At 36.0% G+C, this 20,885-nt stretch overlaps 1 protein-coding gene across 1 annotated transcript; it reads right to left on the reverse strand.

Moving 5' to 3' along the window:
- Positions 1-4,015: 4,015 nt before the first annotated feature.
- Positions 4,016-13,625, reverse strand: LOC124453393. The gene is made up of 4 exons (XM_047004212.1): positions 12,779-13,625; positions 12,563-12,649; positions 11,642-12,387; positions 4,016-4,192 (listed from the first exon to the last, which is right to left on the reverse strand). Exons 1-4 carry the CDS (start codon positions 13,623-13,625, stop codon positions 4,016-4,018), a joined length of 1,857 nt encoding a protein of 618 aa, XP_046860168.1.
- Positions 13,626-20,885: the final 7,260 nt, after the last annotated feature.

Consider the following 20,885-nt stretch of genomic DNA (forward strand, 5'->3'; position numbering starts at 1 on the left):
ATTGTAACTACATTTATTACTCCGTTCGGAAGATTCTGTTTCAACAGAATGCCTTTCGCTATTAAATCTGCACCTGAGTATTTTCAGAAAAGGATGAAACAGATGCTGGAGAAACAAGATGGTTAAGTAAGCATAATTGACGACGTACTTGTTCATGGAAAGACAAAAAATGAACACGACAGTAGACTGAAAGCTGTGCTGAAAAAATTTGACAATGCTGGAGTAACACTAAATCCTGAGAAGTGTGAGTTTGCTAAGAAGATGGTAAAGTTTGCAGGTAATATAGTGAGTGAAGATGGAATTCAAGTAGACCCAGAAAAGATTGAAGCAGTACAAGGTATGGAAGTGCCACAAAATGTGAGTGAAGTGCGAAGATTTTTGGGAATGGTTAATCAATTGGGAAAATTCATTCCAAATTTGTCTGAAAAAACAAAACCTATTAGAGATCTATTGAGTACAAAGAATGAATTTCAGTGGGGAGGTGCTCAACAAAAAGCTTTTGAAGAGATGAAAACTGAATTAAGTTCTGTACGAGTTTTAGCCTATTATGACCCAACGAAGCGAACTGTTTTGGCAGCCGACGCATCGTCGTATGGTATAGGAGCAGTTCTTTGGCAATTAAATAAGAAAGGAGAAAATAAACCAGTCGCTTATGCGTCAAAATCAATGACAACTACCGAAGAACGATGTGCTCAGATTGAAAAGGAAGCATTGGCAACAACTTGGGCTTGTGAGAAATTTAATGATTATATTTTAGGAATGGATTTTGTGATAGAAACAGATCATAAACCCTTGGTTCCTCTGCTTAGCTCGAAGATATTAGACCAACTTCCTCCAAGAATACAGAGATTCAAGATGAGGCTGATGAAATATTCGTTTACTATTCGTCACATACTAGGAAAAGAGTTGGTTGTAGCGGATGTATTGTCTCGAGCTCCTATTATGAAACAACCTACAAAATCTGATAACAATTTATCCCAAGATTTGAACATTTATGTTGCACAGATTGTTCAAAACATACCAGCTAGTGAGAGAAGGCTAGAAGAAATTCGCCGACACCAACAAGAAGATCCGGTTTGTACGAAACTTGTGGAATTTTGTTCGGAAGGTTGGCCGGACAGAAATCGAATTACTAGTACCTTGTTACCTTATTATTTTGAAAGAGCAACAATTACAATGCAGAAAAGAATGTTAATGAAAGACTCCCGCTTAATAATTCCATCATCGCTACGTTTAGATATTCTAGAAAAGATTCATGCTGGCTATCAAGGCATCCGTAAGAGTCGTGAAAGAGCAAGAGAATCTGTTTGGTGGCCTGGACTAAGTAAGCACATTGAAAACATGGTTACTGATTGTTCCATTTGTTGTAAATACAGAGAAAATCATGCAGAGCCGTTACTAACAACGTGTTTTCTTCAACGACCGTGGCAGAAAGTTGCTACAGACTTGTTTGAACATAGCGGAAAAATTATGTGCTTGTAGTAGATTATTATTCTAGATAGCTATTTTGAAATTGCTCCTTTGAAAAAAAGCACAACTGCAGAAGATGTTATCAATCATATGAAATCCATATTTTCTCGTCATGGTATACCAGAAACAGTTGTGTCGGATAATGGTCCACAGTATGCTGCAGCTGTTTTTCCAAATTTGCTGAAGAATGGGATTTACACATTTAAGAAGTAGTTCTCGCTATCCTCAAAGTAATGGAGAAGCAGAAAGGGCTGTAAAAACTGCAAAAAAATTAATCATAAAATCCGAAGATCCTTATTCAGGTTTACTTGCATACAGATCATCACCATTCCAGAACGGGTACTCACCAGCAGAATTATTAATGTGGAGGAAATTACGTTCTAATCTACCAGTAATATCCGAAAAGTTAACTCCAAAGCTTGCTGATACGGCAAAATTGAGAAGAGACGAAGAAAGTTACAAACGACGTCAAGCAGAAAACTTTAATTGTCGTCACAGAGCTTCAGTCCTTCCAGACTTGAGTCCTGATGAAAAGGTTTGGGTAAAAGATATAAAATCACCAGCTGTGGTTGTGGGAAAAACTGATGAACCAAGATCATATATGAAAATCTGAGGAAAACAGTGAGTTGAACGAAAGAAGAAAAATGAGTTTCAGTGATAAGAACGAAGTGAACGAATCTTCAAGTAGTTTGGACAATGAACAGGAATCGAAGGTAATTCGAACCCGTTCAGGAAGAATTATTAAACCCCCAAATAGATTGAACTTAGAAAACTTTTGAAAGATATTTTTTGTATAGTTATATATATATAGAGGACATTTAGATAAGGGGGCACTTAATAAAAACTCTACAACCGGCACCTTACAAATGACTTATTCACAATACAAACAAACGATCAACTAAAAACATTACACTTCACACAAATTCACAATGACAATACACAATTGACACCCACACGTTACAACTAAAAACATCACACCTAAATCACACATCACAAGTAAAATTAAAAATATTTCACTTCACACTAATTCACAATGACAATACACATTTCCTGTACACACAATACAATGACGTAAGAACCAGATAACAAATACGGCTAACCCGACGTTTACTCCTCATTTGACTCTGAAGATGATTACCGCTAAGGTTGTCGAAACGTCAGTCAACAACAACAAAAACAGTCCTTCTCAGAAATATACCAACCTGGATGATAAACATTGACAAACATGTAACGATACTCTCGGGTTCAAACCATTTACTCTAAAAAAAACTCGTCGTGTATATTAAATGCGCATTAGCAATAGTGCTTTTACGAAATTATGCAAAGATTGGAAATACAATGGCCTCGTCACAGTCTTCAGGACAGCCTATCAAAGGCAAAGAGTCTTGGAAACATCCATCCCGAAATGACCAAAGTTCTTTTGGGGGGGAAGGGGGAGGCTGAACAACCCCCTATGGAGCAAGCAAGTTCGTGGAGTCCAATGCAAAACAAATAATGGAAAAAGACCAAACCTTGAGTACACAAGATATGATCAAAACCTTAAGTACATTACAGGTACAGGATTTTGACTCCTTATACTTGCTCTTTTAAAATTTTCCCGACTTAAAAATACCGAATTTAAGGTCGGTAGACTGGCTTTTTATGTGGATCAATGGAAATTGCTAACCTCAGAGGAATTTATTTTAGACATGATGTCAGGAGCACATATGGAATTCTCCTCACCCCCAGTGCATACAAAATTTCCTAAAGAGAAATTATTTAGCTGTAATAATAAAATTCTCATCAATTCTGAAATCAAAAGTCTGCTTGCTAAACGTGTTATTATCCCTTCTTTTTCTGAGTCTGGGGAGTTTATTTCACCCATCTTCCTTACTTCTAAGAAAGATGGATCGTATCGTATGATGCTAAACCTAAAGTTGTTTAATGAGCATGTCACTTACCATTATTTTAAAATGGATACTTTGCAATCTGCCATTAGCTTGATAAAACCACATTGTTATATGGTTTCAGTTGATTAAAAAATGCCTATTACTCTGTACCCAGGAGCGGATCCAGCTCCTAAGCTGACCGATGCATTGGGAGCGCTAAAGGCCCAAGCCGTCGCTAGGGCGTCTGGAGGCATGATCTCTCAGAAAATTTTTTGAATTTTCACTGTTGGAGAAGCGATTTCCAGCGATTTGGGAAGGGTCATAGAAAAATCTTAAGCATAGATTTTATCAAAAAAACCCATTTAATCTAAAATACAATTAAGAATATTAAAATGGTACGCATCCTTACATATTATAGTTTGTATTGTCCTACATATGAATATAAATATAAGTGCTGTATAAGTAATATGGCATCACGTATAAGTTTAAATAATTGTTCGTTGTTATCTATAAGACTACAGTCTGAGTCTGAAGAGTTTACACTGTTTCCATATAAAATACCCACGCATAAAGGTAAAATTCCTTGCTTTAAAACTCTTAGTTCTTCACTTTGCCAATAACTGTCAAGTGTTCACGAATTAATATTTCGAATGACTCATCTCTCCCAATTTCCCCTTTTAAAAGGGACTCCGAGGAGAGAATTTTGAAATTAAAGTAGCAGCTTTCGTTTCACAACTTTGACGCACTCCATCAATATCCAAAGGTTCTCTTCTCGTAGCAGAGTACACAGATTGTGTTTGATATTCTCGACAGGCATGGCTTCGATCATGATCTCGAGTTATATCAAGTGAATTCTTAATATAAACATCAAAGCCCAGCAAAGTGCTTTTAAAAGAGCCATTTAATGCATAAAAAGAGATATTTATTTAGAAGCGTAACGTTTCGTCAAGACGAAACTTATATCATAGTGATCAAATAACAACATTACAGTTCAATGCTCAAATGCAATGCATCGGTGCCATGTGCCACAATTACAAAATTATGGAAAATGCATCGCTCAGCGGCAAAATCTAGCGTGACGTGAGACCCTAAAACAATCGTTTTGCTCATGTCACAGTAGATTCCACGCGGAAAAGGACTCGGGATAGATGCATCGACCGATGCATAGCAAATCTACTGTGACGTAACGATGCATCTTCCATCTACTGTGACGTGCTGGCAACTTAGTAATTACGTATTCACGCAAGATTTCGCTAAATTTTATCGGCTTTTCTTTCCCTCTTTGTGTCGTGAAATATGACAAAATTATCGGAGAACACAAATGTTATTTCTAGAACAAATTTTAGCTTAAAACTGCCAAATGTATAGTATAAGTAAACAATATATCACAATAAAATGTGTTTTAAATAATATTGCCAATTTATTTCATTAAAATGCAAACTCGTAGATTTTATTATCTAAAAATTTTCACCGATGCATTCACATCGGTTGCATCGGTCTGGATCCGCCCCTGTGACCGTACCTATCTCCCTAGGTCACCAAAAGTACCTCAAGTTTCGTTGGCAAGGAAAATTATACAAATTTGTTTGCTTTCCCAATGGGCTTGCATGTTGCCCTCGTATGCTTACTAAATGCTTAAACCTTGCTTTCACAACAAGGTCATGAGTCATCAGGGTACATAAATGACTCCTATTTGCAAGGAGGTGATTATGTAGACTGTGTTACAAATGTAAAATGTACTTTGAGTATTTTTCACTGGCTACGTCTTATTGCTCAACCGGAAAAATCAGTCATGTCACCAACACAAAAGTAAACGTACCTTCATATTAGACTCAGTGGAAATGAAAATCGTTTTAACTCCAGATAGAACAGAAGGTTTAATTAAATTCTGCCGAGATGTGCTTTCAAAACCTAGAAACATTATTCGTGAGGTTGCATCACTTGTTGACATGATGACAGCAAGTTTTCCTGCTGTTATGTTTGGTTCACTTCAATACCGCAGCATTGACATGGATGAAAATGATGCTCTGAGGAAGAATAAAGGGGAATTTTAATACTTTTGTGAACTTATCCAAATCTAGTATCAATGATCTACAATGGTGGATGGCTTCTGTCCCCAGTACATTTAATGTATAATTCATTGAGTTCTATAAGACCTGGAGGGGAAACGTCAACAAAATTACTATAGATTATTAGCGCGCGGCCGCGTGGTCAAAAACATGGCGGATTTTGGTGGTCAAAGTCAACGGAGAGACGCGGGCTCATGAAATAAAATTTTTGTCGCCCACCCTGATTTGACCACCACGATTGGAAGTATAGAAAATATCAAAACTATTTTCCTAACATATACACTTTTTTAAAATTTTATTTATTAAACAATCTGCAAACTTCCGTGGTGTGCGGATGCTGAAATAGCGATAGAAAAGGAAACATTTCATGACTCTGGTAAGTAGTACAGTAGTAGTTTTACTATTTTGTTTTTAGCACGATACTTGAAGAGTGTCTCTACCACTAAGTTTTGATTTAAAGTTATTTTGGTCCAGTCTTGTTTGTTCTTCACTTTATCACTCGCCAGACGTGGCGAAGCAGCCAATTTTTATTGAGGTTTGCATCCATCTTGTATCATGATCAAGCCAAACTCTCCTGATTTGAATTGAGTTTACCTCCCAAAATGGGGCAGAATTAGTTCATATTTTTTTAAAAGATGAAGGGAAAGTTTACAACAGAGTTGTGTTGAAATTGAATGCAGTGCCATGCAAAGTTAACGAGAACTACGGTATATGCTGTATAATAAAAATAACTATTAAACTACTTGCCTGCTCAATTTGACTGACTGTATAGTGTAGACAATTATAATGGGTTTGGAAAGTTGGATTTATGCAAACAGTTTTAAAGTACTACTTAGTGTTTCTGTAAATGAAGTATTAATTGTTATTGTAAACAGGTTAATACTTGAAAACCAAGATAAAAGAAGTGTGTTGAAAAATATGCTAAGACTTACTCCTACCTTGAAATTTTTGTTCAACAATAGCTTATGATTATATCATTAATATGCATGAATAATTATACATATTGTCTCATCTCACCAAATCCATACTTGGTATGATTCCAGGTGATCCACAAATTCACATCAGATGCATTGGTTAGAATGAAGTTGAATGTGGAGGAAGCAAAAATAGATGGCAAAGAAATTCTTTGTGTCTTATGAAGAATTAGTACAAATCAATAAAAAGAATTCTTTAAGCAAATTGTAAACAAATTCAAATTGCTCATGGTCAAGCAACCTAGTCAAAGAAGCAAAGTCTGTCTTCAACATGTGACCTTTTCAATTTTGTTTAGTTTCTTAAAACAAAATACTATTTTTGAGAAACTTGATTTGTAAGTCTTTCATTAATATTTTTTTACCAAAAGATAAAAGAAACAAATTCAAAGTCTTCATGAAAAATGCAAAGATTTATCAAGCTGTTTATCATTTAATTCCCAATCGTTAGTTTGTAGATATAATTAGTATTGGTAGCTGTAAGTTGTTCAAGCAAAACAGAAGAGTAGTAGTGCTCGAAGGGGTTAGCATTTTTGAAAACTTATATCTTGTTCTTGTCATACATTACACAATTCCAAAAGACTGTAATTAATACACAATAATATCTATAGAACTTGATAAATTTCTTCGCCTACACTGTCAATTAACTATTTTGACTTCATGCAGCAATAGACAGAGTGTTTTTGTCAGAGAAACCAATGCACTTTAGTTTCCAAGTTTGTAATTTCAATGGAAAATTAATGTAGTTGTTTTCAGTAATAGACCCAAGGTTCTGCCAAGCAGTTTACAAAATACAAATTTCCAACCAACATATCATGGTGTTTTGAATTTTTTTTTATTTGTAGCTCTTCTAGTTCAACATACTTTCTTTATGAGTTTTCAGTAGATTTATCAGGTAATGACAATACACTTATGATACTTATCAATGGTAAATTTTCAGTTGACTTATGTCGTAGAACTGAAGCAAATATTTTCTCGCTTCCTTAGGAGCATTTAACACAGATTTATCCATTTGAGCAAGAAAAATAGTTGCACCAAACTGTTTAGAAACAGTAAACACACAGAAGCATGAAATAATGTATATGTTTGACGAGATTGACAGGTCTTCTAAAGAATGCCGTTTGATTTTCCCTTTTAAAAGGTTAAATGTTAAATGTTAAATTAAATAAATTAAATGTTACAGCCAAAATATGCGTTTCTCTACCGTCGATTTTCTTTATCTTGATGTGTGTGTGTACTGTGTTTTCACGCAATGCGGAAGCATTATTGTCACATGATATGCTGTCGGTAGCGTAATTGTTTTTTTCTCACTTGTTATCGTTCGTATAAAAAATCAGGAGGGAGTGAATATTGAAAAAAAATTTCAAAGTGGAAGTTTTGACCACCAAAATCCGCCATTACCGCCATGTTTTTGACCACGGGATCCAGGCCCTTTTCCCCTCCAGGTCTTATAGAACTCAATGGTATAATCCCATAGCACGTATAATGCGGTTATACAAACCGATGCCTCAACAACTGTTTGGGATGGGATGTTGGAACACACTAGCACAGGGGGCCATTTGACTCATACAGAGTCTTCTTTCATATAAACTATCTGGAAATATTAGCAGTGCTTATGACACTAAAAGCATTGTGCAATGAGGTGAAAGGTAATCATGTTTATGTGCTTATTGACAATACGACAGCTCTAGTTACCTTAAACAATATGGGTACAAGCTACTCTAGAGAATGCAATATCGCTTGTAGATCAGTATGGGATTGGTGTGTAAATAATAAGGTATGGCTTTCCGCTTCACATATTCTCGGGATAAAAAATACCCTTGCTGATAAAGAGTCGCGTAGGGCCTCAGGCTCCAGTGAGTGGGCTCTTGACTCTGCTATCCTGTCACATATAATACAGTGTGCTCAGTTTACATCTGATATTGATCTAGTTGCCTCAAGGCTCGAATTCAGATCTGACATTTCAAAAATTTTATAATTTGCCTATTCAGAAGGACTTGAACTACAGTAATGAGTTGTTCAGTTCAATCACGTAGCTTTACGCATAAACATGTTTTTAATTTCTCGATGTTTATGGTTTATATATATATGCCATCCTTGTGATCATATTGCTTTGAAGTCTCACGTGGCTCCTTAGCCACCAATGACCAATGATGAAGTAGAAGTTAAAAATTAAACGAAACTTACCCTAAGTTGAAGTTTGATTTGAATTCTGTAAGGTCATTGGTCGGGAGGTAAGGACTGATGTGTCCACCCGTCTGGGATACAAAATTTTGTAATAGGGACCTTGTCCTGTTCACACGCTTTATTTTCATATTTTCATATGATCGCATCTTTGAAGAATGAGCTTCATGGATCGCGCGCGTTCTCACATGACTCTTAGCTCCCGACCAATGACTTCGTAGAATCCAAATCAAACTTCAACCTAAGGTATTTGACAGCACCAGCAGGAGCGTAGCCAGCCCGCAAGTTTGGTCGTGCTATGTAAATTTTTCTGTGTTCACTCACTGTAAAAACAATATATTTCTAAAGAAATGAATAATGATAATGGTCTTAAATTTACATAGCACGACCAAATTAGCGGGCTGGCTACGCCACTGAGCACCAGTTCTTTTTATGGAAAGGGAAAAAACAGCATGAAACATTCTTCTACGTAATCACAAATATTTAAACTCATTTAGTTTCTTAGGAAGTGCATTTCCCCCGTCAGAAGAAATTGTTTTTCAACTAAATTGATTTGTTTGTTTACGGTGAAAAGAACTTTGAGGCTTCAACAAATGTCGGCTATCGTTGTTCAAGGCAGGAAAGTGTTCAGATGAGCAACTACCACCAACGTGTGACAGTTTGCTTCAACATATTCGTTGGTCAAACTACCAAGCTGCGCTTTGGCCTTTCTGTTTACAACCACAAATGGATATTCCTCCTCCAGATGAAAATGGGTGGCAAACGAGTGACGGGAAACTGCAAGTCTGAAATCGTATGGATGACCATTCCCCTAGCGCCGGATTTCCTACTTGATAACGTTCATTGTTGTTGTAGGACTGGCTGTAACGTGCTGTAACTCACAACGTTGTTCATGTAACAAAGCAGGAGTGAAGTACACAGATGTTTGGTCGTGTACTGCATGCACAAATGTAGATATTGATGACGACAATGATGTTTAGAAAGAGAAGTTTTTTAATGATGCCATTGACGACGAATTTGAGGCAGACCTTTAAAAAAAGCGCGCCTTGTCTTGCACAATACGATTATAACTTTCAAAATATTATCTTCGCAACAATTACTTAAATCCAACCTAATGCACGAGTCAAATATTTATTTCTTTTAGGCATTTTACTTATGTTGCCAGTATTATCGTGCGAAATAGCTCTCTATTAGGTCTGGCACTAACACACAAAATATAAATAACACGAAGTTTCTCTACATGTTTGTAAATGTCGATCGTCCAGGTTGGCATGACAAGGTCAAGAGATCTACTTGTGGTGAAGAAAGTTCACCTTATTTCTCCTGCCTATTGTCGTGGACCAAGACTTTCCTCTCGTGGAACAACTCATACTCGGCCGTGTTGCATCATTAAGATCTCATGTTGAAAGGAATATAATGAAACTAAAGCAATTCAGATTTTATCAGGAGTTATTCCATTGACATTAAAACCAGTTTTGGACAACATTTTGTTTTTGTATGCCGCTATATGTAATTTAGGAAAGCGTGGTATAAAGTAATCCTTACATAATCTAAAATAAATTATACTTAATAGTTTTATTTTGAAAAACTATCATTTGTAATTATAAAATTTTATCATTGCACATATGTCAATAAAAGATTACTAATAATATAATTCTTATAGAAAAGAAACACAGTTTTAAATACATCACTACAGAAGTCAGCATCAAATGGTATTTATACTTTATCAATTTCTTTTTCTGTAAATACAATAAAATCACATTTGTTGATTTGGCTTATAGCCATACCCATTTGGACTTGAAAGTAATGTAAATGGTTCCTTTCAACACTTTCTTTGCACTATCATTAGTTTTCCCACCAATAGCTGTTGAGAAAAATGCAGATTTGGGATCCATATTCTTGCATGTTAGAGGGCACTTAATTTCAAGTGTCCTTGAACCACAACATTCACATTACCATATTCCATTCAAACTCACTCCCATCCATAAATTTTTGGGGTCAACAAGTAACCCAGGTTCTTCTATTTTAACTTTTTCATGCTTCTTTGTACGCAGTCTCCTGTTAAGATACAGAGCCCCTTTTTCTTTGTCTAGTCAATATTGCATAGCATTTGAGTTTATCAAATTGTTCTTGTCTTCCAAGAAATTAGCAACAGTTTTTGATAAATCAGCCGAAGGGTTGCGCTCTTTTGTTTTTTGTCTGGTGTAAATAGCTTTGACTTTTTTGCCTGTTACCACGGCATGTCTCATTTTATGCCATTCCTCATTTTTGGATTGTCCTTTTGTTGCAGCTGAAATGAACAATTGTTCTTCTTCAGTGCATTTTAATGTGCTAATGAAGGTATCACAGGCTTTCTTCACTCTTTTTTTAATCAAATGTTGATTTTCCCTTGCAAATATTTTAGCTTTTGTTTCTGTGTTAGGACTATAAAGTTTAAAAACAGTTTTCATTTTTTTTACTTTGTCTGAATATGGGCACTCAGGAAGGAAATCCAAAATACCAGAATTTTCATCAATGTCTCTCAACTTCCTGGCAAATTCTACTTTGTCTACTTCACTTATTGTGGTTCTCATACGATTTGGCATTGGGTCAAATGAGTCAACTCAAGAGTCGTCGAGAGATACATGTTTCCTTTTCCGTTTGGATTTCACCGAGTGACAAATTTTCATTTCCAGCAATGGCAAGGGCTTATTTCTTGGTGTTGGCTTTGGTTGCCAATATACTGGAAGTGAAGTCACTGAAGTTCTTTCACCTGACAAAGAACCCTTCAAGTTCAAACATACAAGCACCCAAGTGCTTGCATCCCTGTTCTGAACCACCTTTACATTCACAAAAGGCAGAAAATGTAGAGTTTTTATTAAGTGTCTCTTATCTAAATGTCCTCTATATATATACATTATAAGCGGAAGTAATATTCAACAGGAAGTGACGTCTACACATCTTCCCTTTTTAATATAAAGAATAACTAATTAATAATAAATATTTATACCTATAACTATACAAAAAATATCTTTCAAAAGTTTTCTAAGTTCAATCTATTTGGGGGTTTAATAATTCTTCCTGAACGGGTTCGAATTACCTTCGATTCCTGTTCATTGTCCAAACTACTTGAAGATTCGTTCACTTCGTTCTTATCACTGAAACTCATCTTTCTTCTTTCGTTCAACTCACTGTTTTCCCTCAGATTTTCAGGATCAGGGATAAGATGTTTTCTATTTCTTCTTAAAACAGACTGCTCTGTCCTGACTATATATGATCTTGGTTCATCGGTTTTTCCCACAACCACAGCTGGTGATTTTATATCTTTTACCCAAACCTTTTCATCAGGACTCAAGTCTGGAAGGACTGAAGCTCTGTGACGACAATTAAAGTTTTCTGCTTGACGTCGTTTGTAACTTTCTTCGTCTCTTCTCAATTTTGCCGTATCAGCAAGCTTTGGAGTTAACTTTTCGGATATTACTGGTAGATTAGAACGTAATTTCCTCCACATTAATAATTCTGCTGGTGAGTACCCGTTCTGGAATGGTGATGATCTGTATGCAAGTAAACCTGAATAAGGATCTTCGGATTTTATGATTAATTTTTTTGCAGTTTTTACAGCCCTTTCTGCTTCTCCATTACTTTGAGGATAGCGAGAACTACTTCTTAAATGTGTAAATCCCCATTCTTCAGCAAATTTGGAAAAAACAGCTGCAGCATACTGTGGACCATTATCCGACACAACTGTTTCTGGTATACCATGACGAGAAAATATGGATTTCATATGATTGATAACATCTTCTGCAGTTGTGCTTTTTTTCAAAGGAGCAATTTCAAAATAGCTATCTAGAATAATAATCTACTACAAGCACATAATTTTTTCCGCTATGTTCAAACAAGTCTGTAGCAACTTTCTGCCACGGTCGTTGAAGAAAACACGTTGTTAGTAACGGCTCTGCATGATTTTCTCTGTATTTACAACAAATGGAACAATCAGTAACCATGTTTTCAATGTGCTTACTTAGTCCAGGCCACCAAACAGATTCTCTTGCTCTTTCACGACTCTTACGGATGCCTTGATAGCCAGCATGAATCTTTTCTAGAATATCTAAACGTAGCGATGATGGAATTATTAAGCGGGAGTCTTTCATTAACATTCTTTTCTGCATTGTAATTGTTGCTCTTTCAAAATAATAAGGTAACAAGGTACTAGTAATTCGATTTCTGTCCGGCCAACCTTCCGAACAAAATTCCACAAGTTTCGTACAAACCGGATCTTCTTGTTGGTGTCGGCGAATTTCTTCTAGCCTTCTCTCACTAGCTGGTATGTTTTGAACAATCTGTGCAACATAAATGTTCAAATCTTGGGATAAATTGTTATCAGATTTTGTAGGTTGTTTCATAATAGGAGCTCGAGACAATACATCCGCTACAACCAACTCTTTTCCTAGTATGTGACGAATAGTAAACGAATATTTCATCAGCCTCATCTTGAATCTCTGTATTCTTGGAGGAAGTTGGTCTAATATCTTCGAGCTAAGCAGAGGAACCAAGGGTTTATGATCTGTTTCTATCGCAAAATCCATTCCTAAAATATAATCATTAAATTTCTCACAAGCCCAAGTTGTTGCCAATGCTTCCTTTTCAATCTGAGCACATCGTTCTTCGGTAGTTGTCATTGATTTTGACGCATAAGCGACTGGTTTATTTTCTCCTTTCTTATTTAATTGCCAAAGAACTGCTCCTATACCATACGACGATGCGTCGGCTGCCAAAACAGTTCGCTTCGTTGGGTCATAATAGGCTAAAACTCGTACAGAACTTAATTCAGTTTTCATCTCTTCAAAAGCTTTTTGTTGAGCACCTCCCCACTGAAATTCATTCTTTGTACTCAATAGATCTCTAATAGGTTTTGTTTTTTCAGACAAATTTGGAATGAATTTTCCCAATTGATTAACCATTCCCAAAAATCTTCGCACTTCACTCACATTTTGTGGCACTTCCATACCTTGTACTGCTTCAATCTTTTCTGGGTCTACTTGAATTCCATCTTCACTCACTATATTACCTGCAAACTTTACCATCTTCTTAGCAAACTCACACTTCTCAGGATTTAGTGTTACTCCAGCATTGTCAAATTTTTTCAGCACAGCTTTCAGTCTACTGTCGTGTTCATTTTTTGTCTTTCCATGAACAAGTACGTCGTCAATTATGCTTACTTAACCATCTTGTTTCTCCAGCATCTGTTTCATCCTTTTCTGAAAATACTCAGGTGCAGATTTAATAGCGAAAGGCATTCTGTTGAAACAGAATCTTCCGAACGGAGTAATAAATGTAGTTACAATCTAGCTTCGAAAAATATTTTGATCCTCTTATTTCTGCCAAAAGACTTTCGATCTTCGGAAGTGGATAAATTTCTCGCAAGACCCACTCATTTAACTTTGTGAAATCAACACAGATCCTTATTTTAGCATCTGCTTTTGGAACAACAACCATACCAGCGCACCAATCGGTAGGAATATTAACCTTTGAAATAACGCCAAGTTTTTCCATGCGCGTCAATTCATCATGAACTTTCTTTGTCATCGTTAAAGGTATTCTTCTAGGTGTGGTTAACGCAAATGGGATAGCACCAGGTTTTAATTTGATGTTGTATTCTCCGTCTAATTCACCCAGACCTTTAAACAAGTTTGGATAAGTAACCTTTATTTCTTCTTCCATATCACTTGCATCATTTGACTGAATCGCTTCGACTGTCGCTATTAGATCAAGGGCATTGATAGCTGGACGTCCCACCAATGGCTCTTTCAAATTTTTCACAATATAAATATCTTGCTCTGTTGTTTTTGAAGTAGCAGTTCTCAATTTTGCTCAAATTTTTCCCTTTACTGACAGCTTTGCTTGATTTGGCCCGAACAATTCTTTATTAGTTGATTGCATCCAAGTTATGCCTGTTTGCATAAACACCGGTTCTGGAATCACCGTCACAACAGCGACCGTATCAATCTTAATTTTCACTTTAGACTTTCCTAATAATAAGTCGATTGCCCATTTTCCCTCATTTTCTATATCGTTAATTGTCCCAAAAAAATATCTCCTGGGGAATCCGTGCTTTTGTCATCAACTGATTGAATTTTTGCGCTTGAGTTACTTCTGCATACCCCTGCAAAATGCCCTTGTATATTACACTTTAAACAAGTTTTATTGTTCGCTGGACAATCCTCTCTTTTGTGAATTGTTGATCTTCCACATCGAGAACATTGACGGTTTTTCTTTCTCGAATGTTGATCGGGACTCCTATTCTGATTCCATTTTAACTTCGATTTTTGTGTCGTATCATTACCTTTTCGTTGATTTGTTCTTACGCGACCAATCAGCCCATTTTCGCTGTCTCCTTTTAGAATATCGTGATGGTGCTTGACAAGCTCCGATGATATTTCACCTCCCTAATAGCTTTCTCCAATGTTAATTTATCATCTTGCATTAGCCTTTGTGAAAGGTTTGCATTTTGTATACCGACGACAATTCTGTCTCATATCAACTCGTCTTTCAGTGTTCCGAATTGGCAAGTTTCCGCCAGTTTGTACAAATCTTCCACAAAGTCGATGACTGATTCTTTTTCACCCTGTATTCGTTTATTGAACCGAGCACGCTCGAAAATTGTGTTCGATCGACCAACAAAGTGCGATGCAAATTGTTCTACAACATTTCCGTACACCATATCTCTTTCGCTTATTTGAAAGCTTTTTAAAAGATCATTGGTATTGCCTCCCATAGCATATACCAAAGTATTGATTTGTACTTTATCATCTTTTTCGTCTAAGCCAGCTGCGATGCGATAACATTCGAATCGTTCAATCCATCGCTTCCAATCTTCGGGCTTTTTCGATTCTAATTTTTCTGGCAATGGAATTTGTGTTTGAAATGCCATTTCTTATTTATCTCCACGTCTCTTGTCCACTGGTCTTTACCATTTTAGACAGAATCCTATCGCTGCCACCATGTAGAGTTTTTATTAAGTGCCCTCTTATCTAAATGTCCTCTATATATATACATTATAAGCGGAAGTAATATTCAACAGGAAGTGACGTCTACACAGAAAACACAGAGCCGTTTGGTGAAAGTATGAACCGGGATCTGTATTCTTTCATGCCTTCTGGTGTTTTGTCCCTTTGTGAGGGTAAAACATTGCTAATGACAATGTGAAACTTGATATCATCATTGTTCTAGAAAATAGTTCCATATAAATTCCTTACATGACCATTTTGGTGTAATTTATAATCATCAAATGTTCTCCAAGATGCCAACATTTCTTTGTCATATTCTGCTTTACTAACTATTAAATGATTGAAAATATCCAACAGTCCAAATGTTGGTAAAGCTGACATGTCATTTGATGTATGGGTCATTTTAATTGGATCTTGAAGGGGCTTTCCAGCAGGAAGTGTCAATCGTTCTTGAAGCAATGCTCCAAGGAATCCTTTGAAAAATCAGGATCAATAGGTAGTTTTGCCTCCTCAGTGGCTTCTACTAACTTTATGAGATCAGATTTTAAATAGTTTGTAGTTGGTACACCTTTTCAAATCTTTAACTTTCCAGTCTTTGAAATTATTTCTCTGGTGAAATTGCTCATCCATGACAGCTGTATTAGTGTCAACATTCTTCGCAATGTTTTCATTTTCAAGCTTTTCTTGTTTGGTTTTACAAAATATGGTTTTATGTTTACATAGACAAGATGTGTTTTGGGGTTTGGATTTGCGGGATATTGTTTTAGGTTTTGATGGACAAGGTACAGTTCTAGTTTTGAGTAGAGATGATTGGTTATTAGAAAGAGATGGTTCTTCCTTAAGTTCAAGATCAACCAACACAGGTGGTTGGTATTCATTGGCAGGCATTGGGGCGAGACAACAACTATTGATAGGTTGCAAAATGATTGAAATGGCAAGCAGCTCTGTGAAAGTATGCAAGACAAAGTGATTGGACAATCACAGATTGGATGATATTTTAACAATGGACGTAACTCCAGGCGAGGAGTGAAATAAAACCATTTCTGCTCAAGCATAGCATAAACACAAATTTCATGCTGCAAGGCCGTGGCACAAGCGTACATATCCACTGTTTCTTCCCACGTACCGGACATAATGCTTCGCTCCAGGTGCTTTTCCATCGATTCGTATCGAAATAAATACGGTCGAAAAGTAGCCGGATTTTGTATCAAAATATCGTTACACATTTCTCGAATGTGAGCAAAGTTTTCGTCGCTTTCACCGTTTATAGCCAACACAACTGCTCGATAAAAGCAATTGCCGTCTCCACATACTTTTATTTCTTTTCTCCCAACTGGTTACGAATACCGATTACAACAAATAGCCATTATAATGGAAGTAGGTGCTTTAAATTTAGAATTCTCAAAAATATCACTATTACAGATAAATTTCTGAAGAAATGTTTGCCCCCTGGCGATCCCAAAATGCATTGCAAAAACCGCGCAAAGTTAAGGGAGACTGGCAACCGGCAAATACCTCATTGGTTCGAGAGCAACTCATTGAGTTCTATAATAACTGGAGCGGCTATCTCAAGCGCAGCCTTAGATATCTGATGACGCCAAAAAAATGGCGGATTTCGTCCGTTGCCGCTGAGATTTACCGAAATTGACCGCTTTTCCGAATATTTCACAACTAAATATTGCATTGAATTTTAAGTTCTTTATAGTTTGTAAGAGATGATTCCCATGATAATATACATGTAAATTTAGCGTGCACAAATCGTAAATTGCTGTATCAGTAACGTTGAAACAGGGGTGTAAATCCTGGAGAGGGGATTAGTATGTGGTGGCTCAGCTTCTCCCCTTCAAAAAGTTAGCAGTTTTGTCGAGCAAAGCATTTAATTTTTCGGAAATTTAAAAAAGGCAAATATTAGCGATGACGTTTGGATCAACTCATAACTAAGTAAAAAGCGATTTTGCTGGTATTAACATACAAAATTACACTACGTTTTTGTTGGGCAAATCAAATTCTGCAACGTTTCTCCTCTCCATTCTCGGAACTCAAGTCACACCCCTGCATTCAAGTAACATTCTCTTAATTTTTTTTTAAGTTATTCGAAATTTAACCGCGTTTCGATTGCTGTTTTCACTATGATAACGGCCATAGATGTCTATGATATTGCAGGAAAAATAATATTCTATTATCATTCAAAGTGAAGAGTTTTTGACGACGACCATTTGCTTTGTTTGTAATGGTTTTGAAAGTGATTCAATTGTTGTAGGAGTGAACGGCAAATAACAAAATATGTCAGGTATTGTCTAGTACGAAAGTATTTTTTGCATTTTAGCAGTTTTAATTGCTTTTGAACAAACTAAATCACATATTATGACAAAGATCTGATATTTTAGTTCTCAAAAAATTTTTGTAAGATTTTTTGTTGTACCCATTTGAGATTATTTAACTGTGTTTTTTTTTCAATATAAAGAGTTAGTGAACTTAAAAGTATCACATAAATTCAAGATGTCTTAGCTATATATTTTCTAAATGAACAACAAAATATTTATTTCTTTTATATGTACGCCTTGTCATTTAAGTCTTTGCTCATGAATCTTGTTGTTTGCTGTAAGTCAGCTTCAATACTGAATATTACCCCTATACTGATTCTGAACAAAGAAAAACACATTGTTACATATGCTTCAATCTGGTCAACTAAAAGCCTATTTTTAGTTGAAAATACTTGAAGTGTAAACCTGCAACTCTAGTTATCATATTTCTCACATTTACAAGAAAATATCCCTTAGGGAACTTTAAGAAATGCACTGTTTTCATTAAAAATGGAATTTGTTCTTTGCTTTATGATGAAGTAATGGCAGTTTTCAGCAATTTGATAGGCATACTTTACAATGTGGTGATATTTGCTATGAACATGCACACTGCATATTTTAAATCAGTAAATATTGGTATTAATTGTAATCGTGAATATCACATTTAGGCAAAACATGTGTCTGGTTATGTGAACAGACAGGATTCAGGAAGTGAAGTGGGAGATAGTACTGCAATGATCTTTGTGGGTAAAACTGAATTTCAGGATGTACTGTTCTGTTTACAACATAGGTACGGTAATGCTCACAAAACTGTTTTGTTACAAAATTTCAGCGGCAAAATACACCCTTTCAATTGATGAGTTTAAAACATGGATTGATTTAATCTCAGCAAAAACAGGCAGAAAATTGTTGAAGCCCACATGGATAATTGCCACAATTTTGTAGAGTGTTCCAAGGATTTTTACCCAGGAAGTCCTATAAAAAAATAGTACATACTTCAAAATTTTCATTTATTAATGAGCACACATAGGTCAGATATTGCACACCAAGCAGAGCCAATGGTTGTAGAAAAATTTCCCATGGATGAGACATGACAACTTACTTGTATGTCCACTTACTTGTACACAAGATCTTGATCATTCAAGTGGCCATCAATTTGCTTTAATTCTTCTTTTGATGGATCATGTAAAACTGAATGTTGCGAACCTTGACAATGACAAAAAGAATGTGCAGCAAGTAAAAATTATTGCAAAAGTTGACAGCTGATAAAAATGTAAATGCAGAGACTTCAGGGAATTTGGGCATTGAACCATTTCATGTTTGGATTGTACAACCTCAAAGACACAAACATTTATCACTTACACTAATTTTCTCTGCAGGTTAAATAAATATTGTCATTCAATATTTAAGTAATGTATATACCTGATCCACATTCAAGAGGCTTCATAATATAACAACTGTAAATGGCACATTGATGAAATTTCCAAGGGAAACAGCAACTTGCTTGAAGTGTGTGCTTTGACTAAAACCTCATGCACCAAGATCGTACCATTGGGCCAAGCCTGCAAAAGTATTAATTGTGAAACTTGTACATTGCCTTGAACTAGACTAAATATCACAATAATAAGGTTTCACAATGTAAATTACATTACTAAAAATAATTGGCATGCCATTTACCATTAGCCATTATATAATTTTGTATAATTCTACTGTTTGTTTTTCTACAAAGCAGTTACCTGACAATGGTTCTTGGTAGTGGATTATGTAGTGCATCTTGGGGATAATAGATGCAGCGGGGTACTGTTCAACAAATCGCATATGATGTTCTTCAATTATAGTCTGCAAGTAGCTCGCTCGTTCACCACTAATGACAGGTGAAAACACCAATTCAACTATTTCAAGCAGTAATATGAAGAGCTGAGGCTTTTCATCTTCTTCAAGAGAATTGTGTGTCGCATTTAATGTCTTCATACTAATTGCTGATGGTCTATTCTTGTCATTAGAATAACCAAAATCAAAATGGATAAGACGGTCGTTTAATTCATCCAATGAAAGGAACTTTTCACGAAGGATAGCATGCTTTAAAAATTCTTTGGCTTCATATTGAAGTCAGTCCTCAAGAATATCATGCATTGCATCCCCTGGTAAGCCCCCAACAGCATGGAAATACCGCGATTCATTTAGAATGGATGGATGACAAATGCCAGTTTGAACAGATATAGCTCCATCCTCGTCTTCTAACAGCCTTCTGCTGATAAAATTATACGACTCTCTGGTTCTCAGTTAATGTTGCTCATGGAGCTATATGAAAGTGAAAATATTGAATAAAGCTGGGCATCCATTCGCCACACGTATCAATGAATGCTAGGTATTTTACAAAGGTTGCACAATAGGAAGCTCCTCTGGTCTTGAGGGTAAAAATTAGCATTGCCTGTATGACTGTTAGTTACTGCAATCTGCAACGGAAACATCATTTACAATACATGAAAAATATAGTCACAGTTAAAACCTGTGCCTTTCGTAATAAGTATTTATTTTTACCTTTGTAGCTAGATCAATAGACAAACCCAAGCATTCACGACACTTAAGATTTGCAGCAGAGCCAATCTTAAAACCTCCTACTTCTTAGCAACCAAGATTATCTCCAGACACATATGCAATGGTACCCCTAAAGTTTCTTGGAAACCCTTTGATTTTTAATTGATGTCCTTCATCTTAGATCCAACACACAATGTCATTATCTACCAGAGGTGCTAAAAAGGGGTTGGGTTGGGGCAAAGAGGGGCGACTGCACCCTTCCGAATATTTCCCATAGAAATTAGATCTTCATAATATATAACCTGAAAATGTCAGTCTTTTTAAACAACGCGCAATAAATGTATGTAACATTCACGGGGTGTCCCTCCCTTCCAAAAAAAATAAAAATCCTTCATCTACCATAGAATGCAAAGGACAGAAACAATGGCTTAACACAAATATGTATAGATAGCACAAAATAGATGAGTATACACTCCTCTATACTTTCAAGTAAAAT

This window comes from Xenia sp. Carnegie-2017, unplaced genomic scaffold, assembly GCF_021976095.1.
Source record: "Xenia sp. Carnegie-2017 unplaced genomic scaffold, XeniaSp_v1 HiC_scaffold_25, whole genome shotgun sequence".
NCBI classification, from domain to species: Eukaryota; Metazoa; Cnidaria; class Anthozoa; order Malacalcyonacea; family Xeniidae; genus Xenia; species Xenia sp. Carnegie-2017.

What these genes read in the sequence shown, in the direction of transcription:
- LOC124453393 (XM_047004212.1), bottom strand. Translation starts at nt 13,625, where the DNA reads ATGGTAAAGTTTGCAGGTAATATAGTGAGTGAAGATGGAATTCAAGTA. An exon ending in TGTGGAATTTTGTTCGGAAG is followed by an intron (nt 12,650 to 12,778) that starts GTTGGCCGGACA and finishes CGCTACGTTTAG; the next exon opens with ATATTCTAGAAAAGATTCAT. An exon ending in TGTTTGGTGGCCTGGACTAA is followed by an intron (nt 12,388 to 12,562) that starts GTAAGCACATTG and finishes TTATTATTCTAG; the next exon opens with ATAGCTATTTTGAAATTGCT.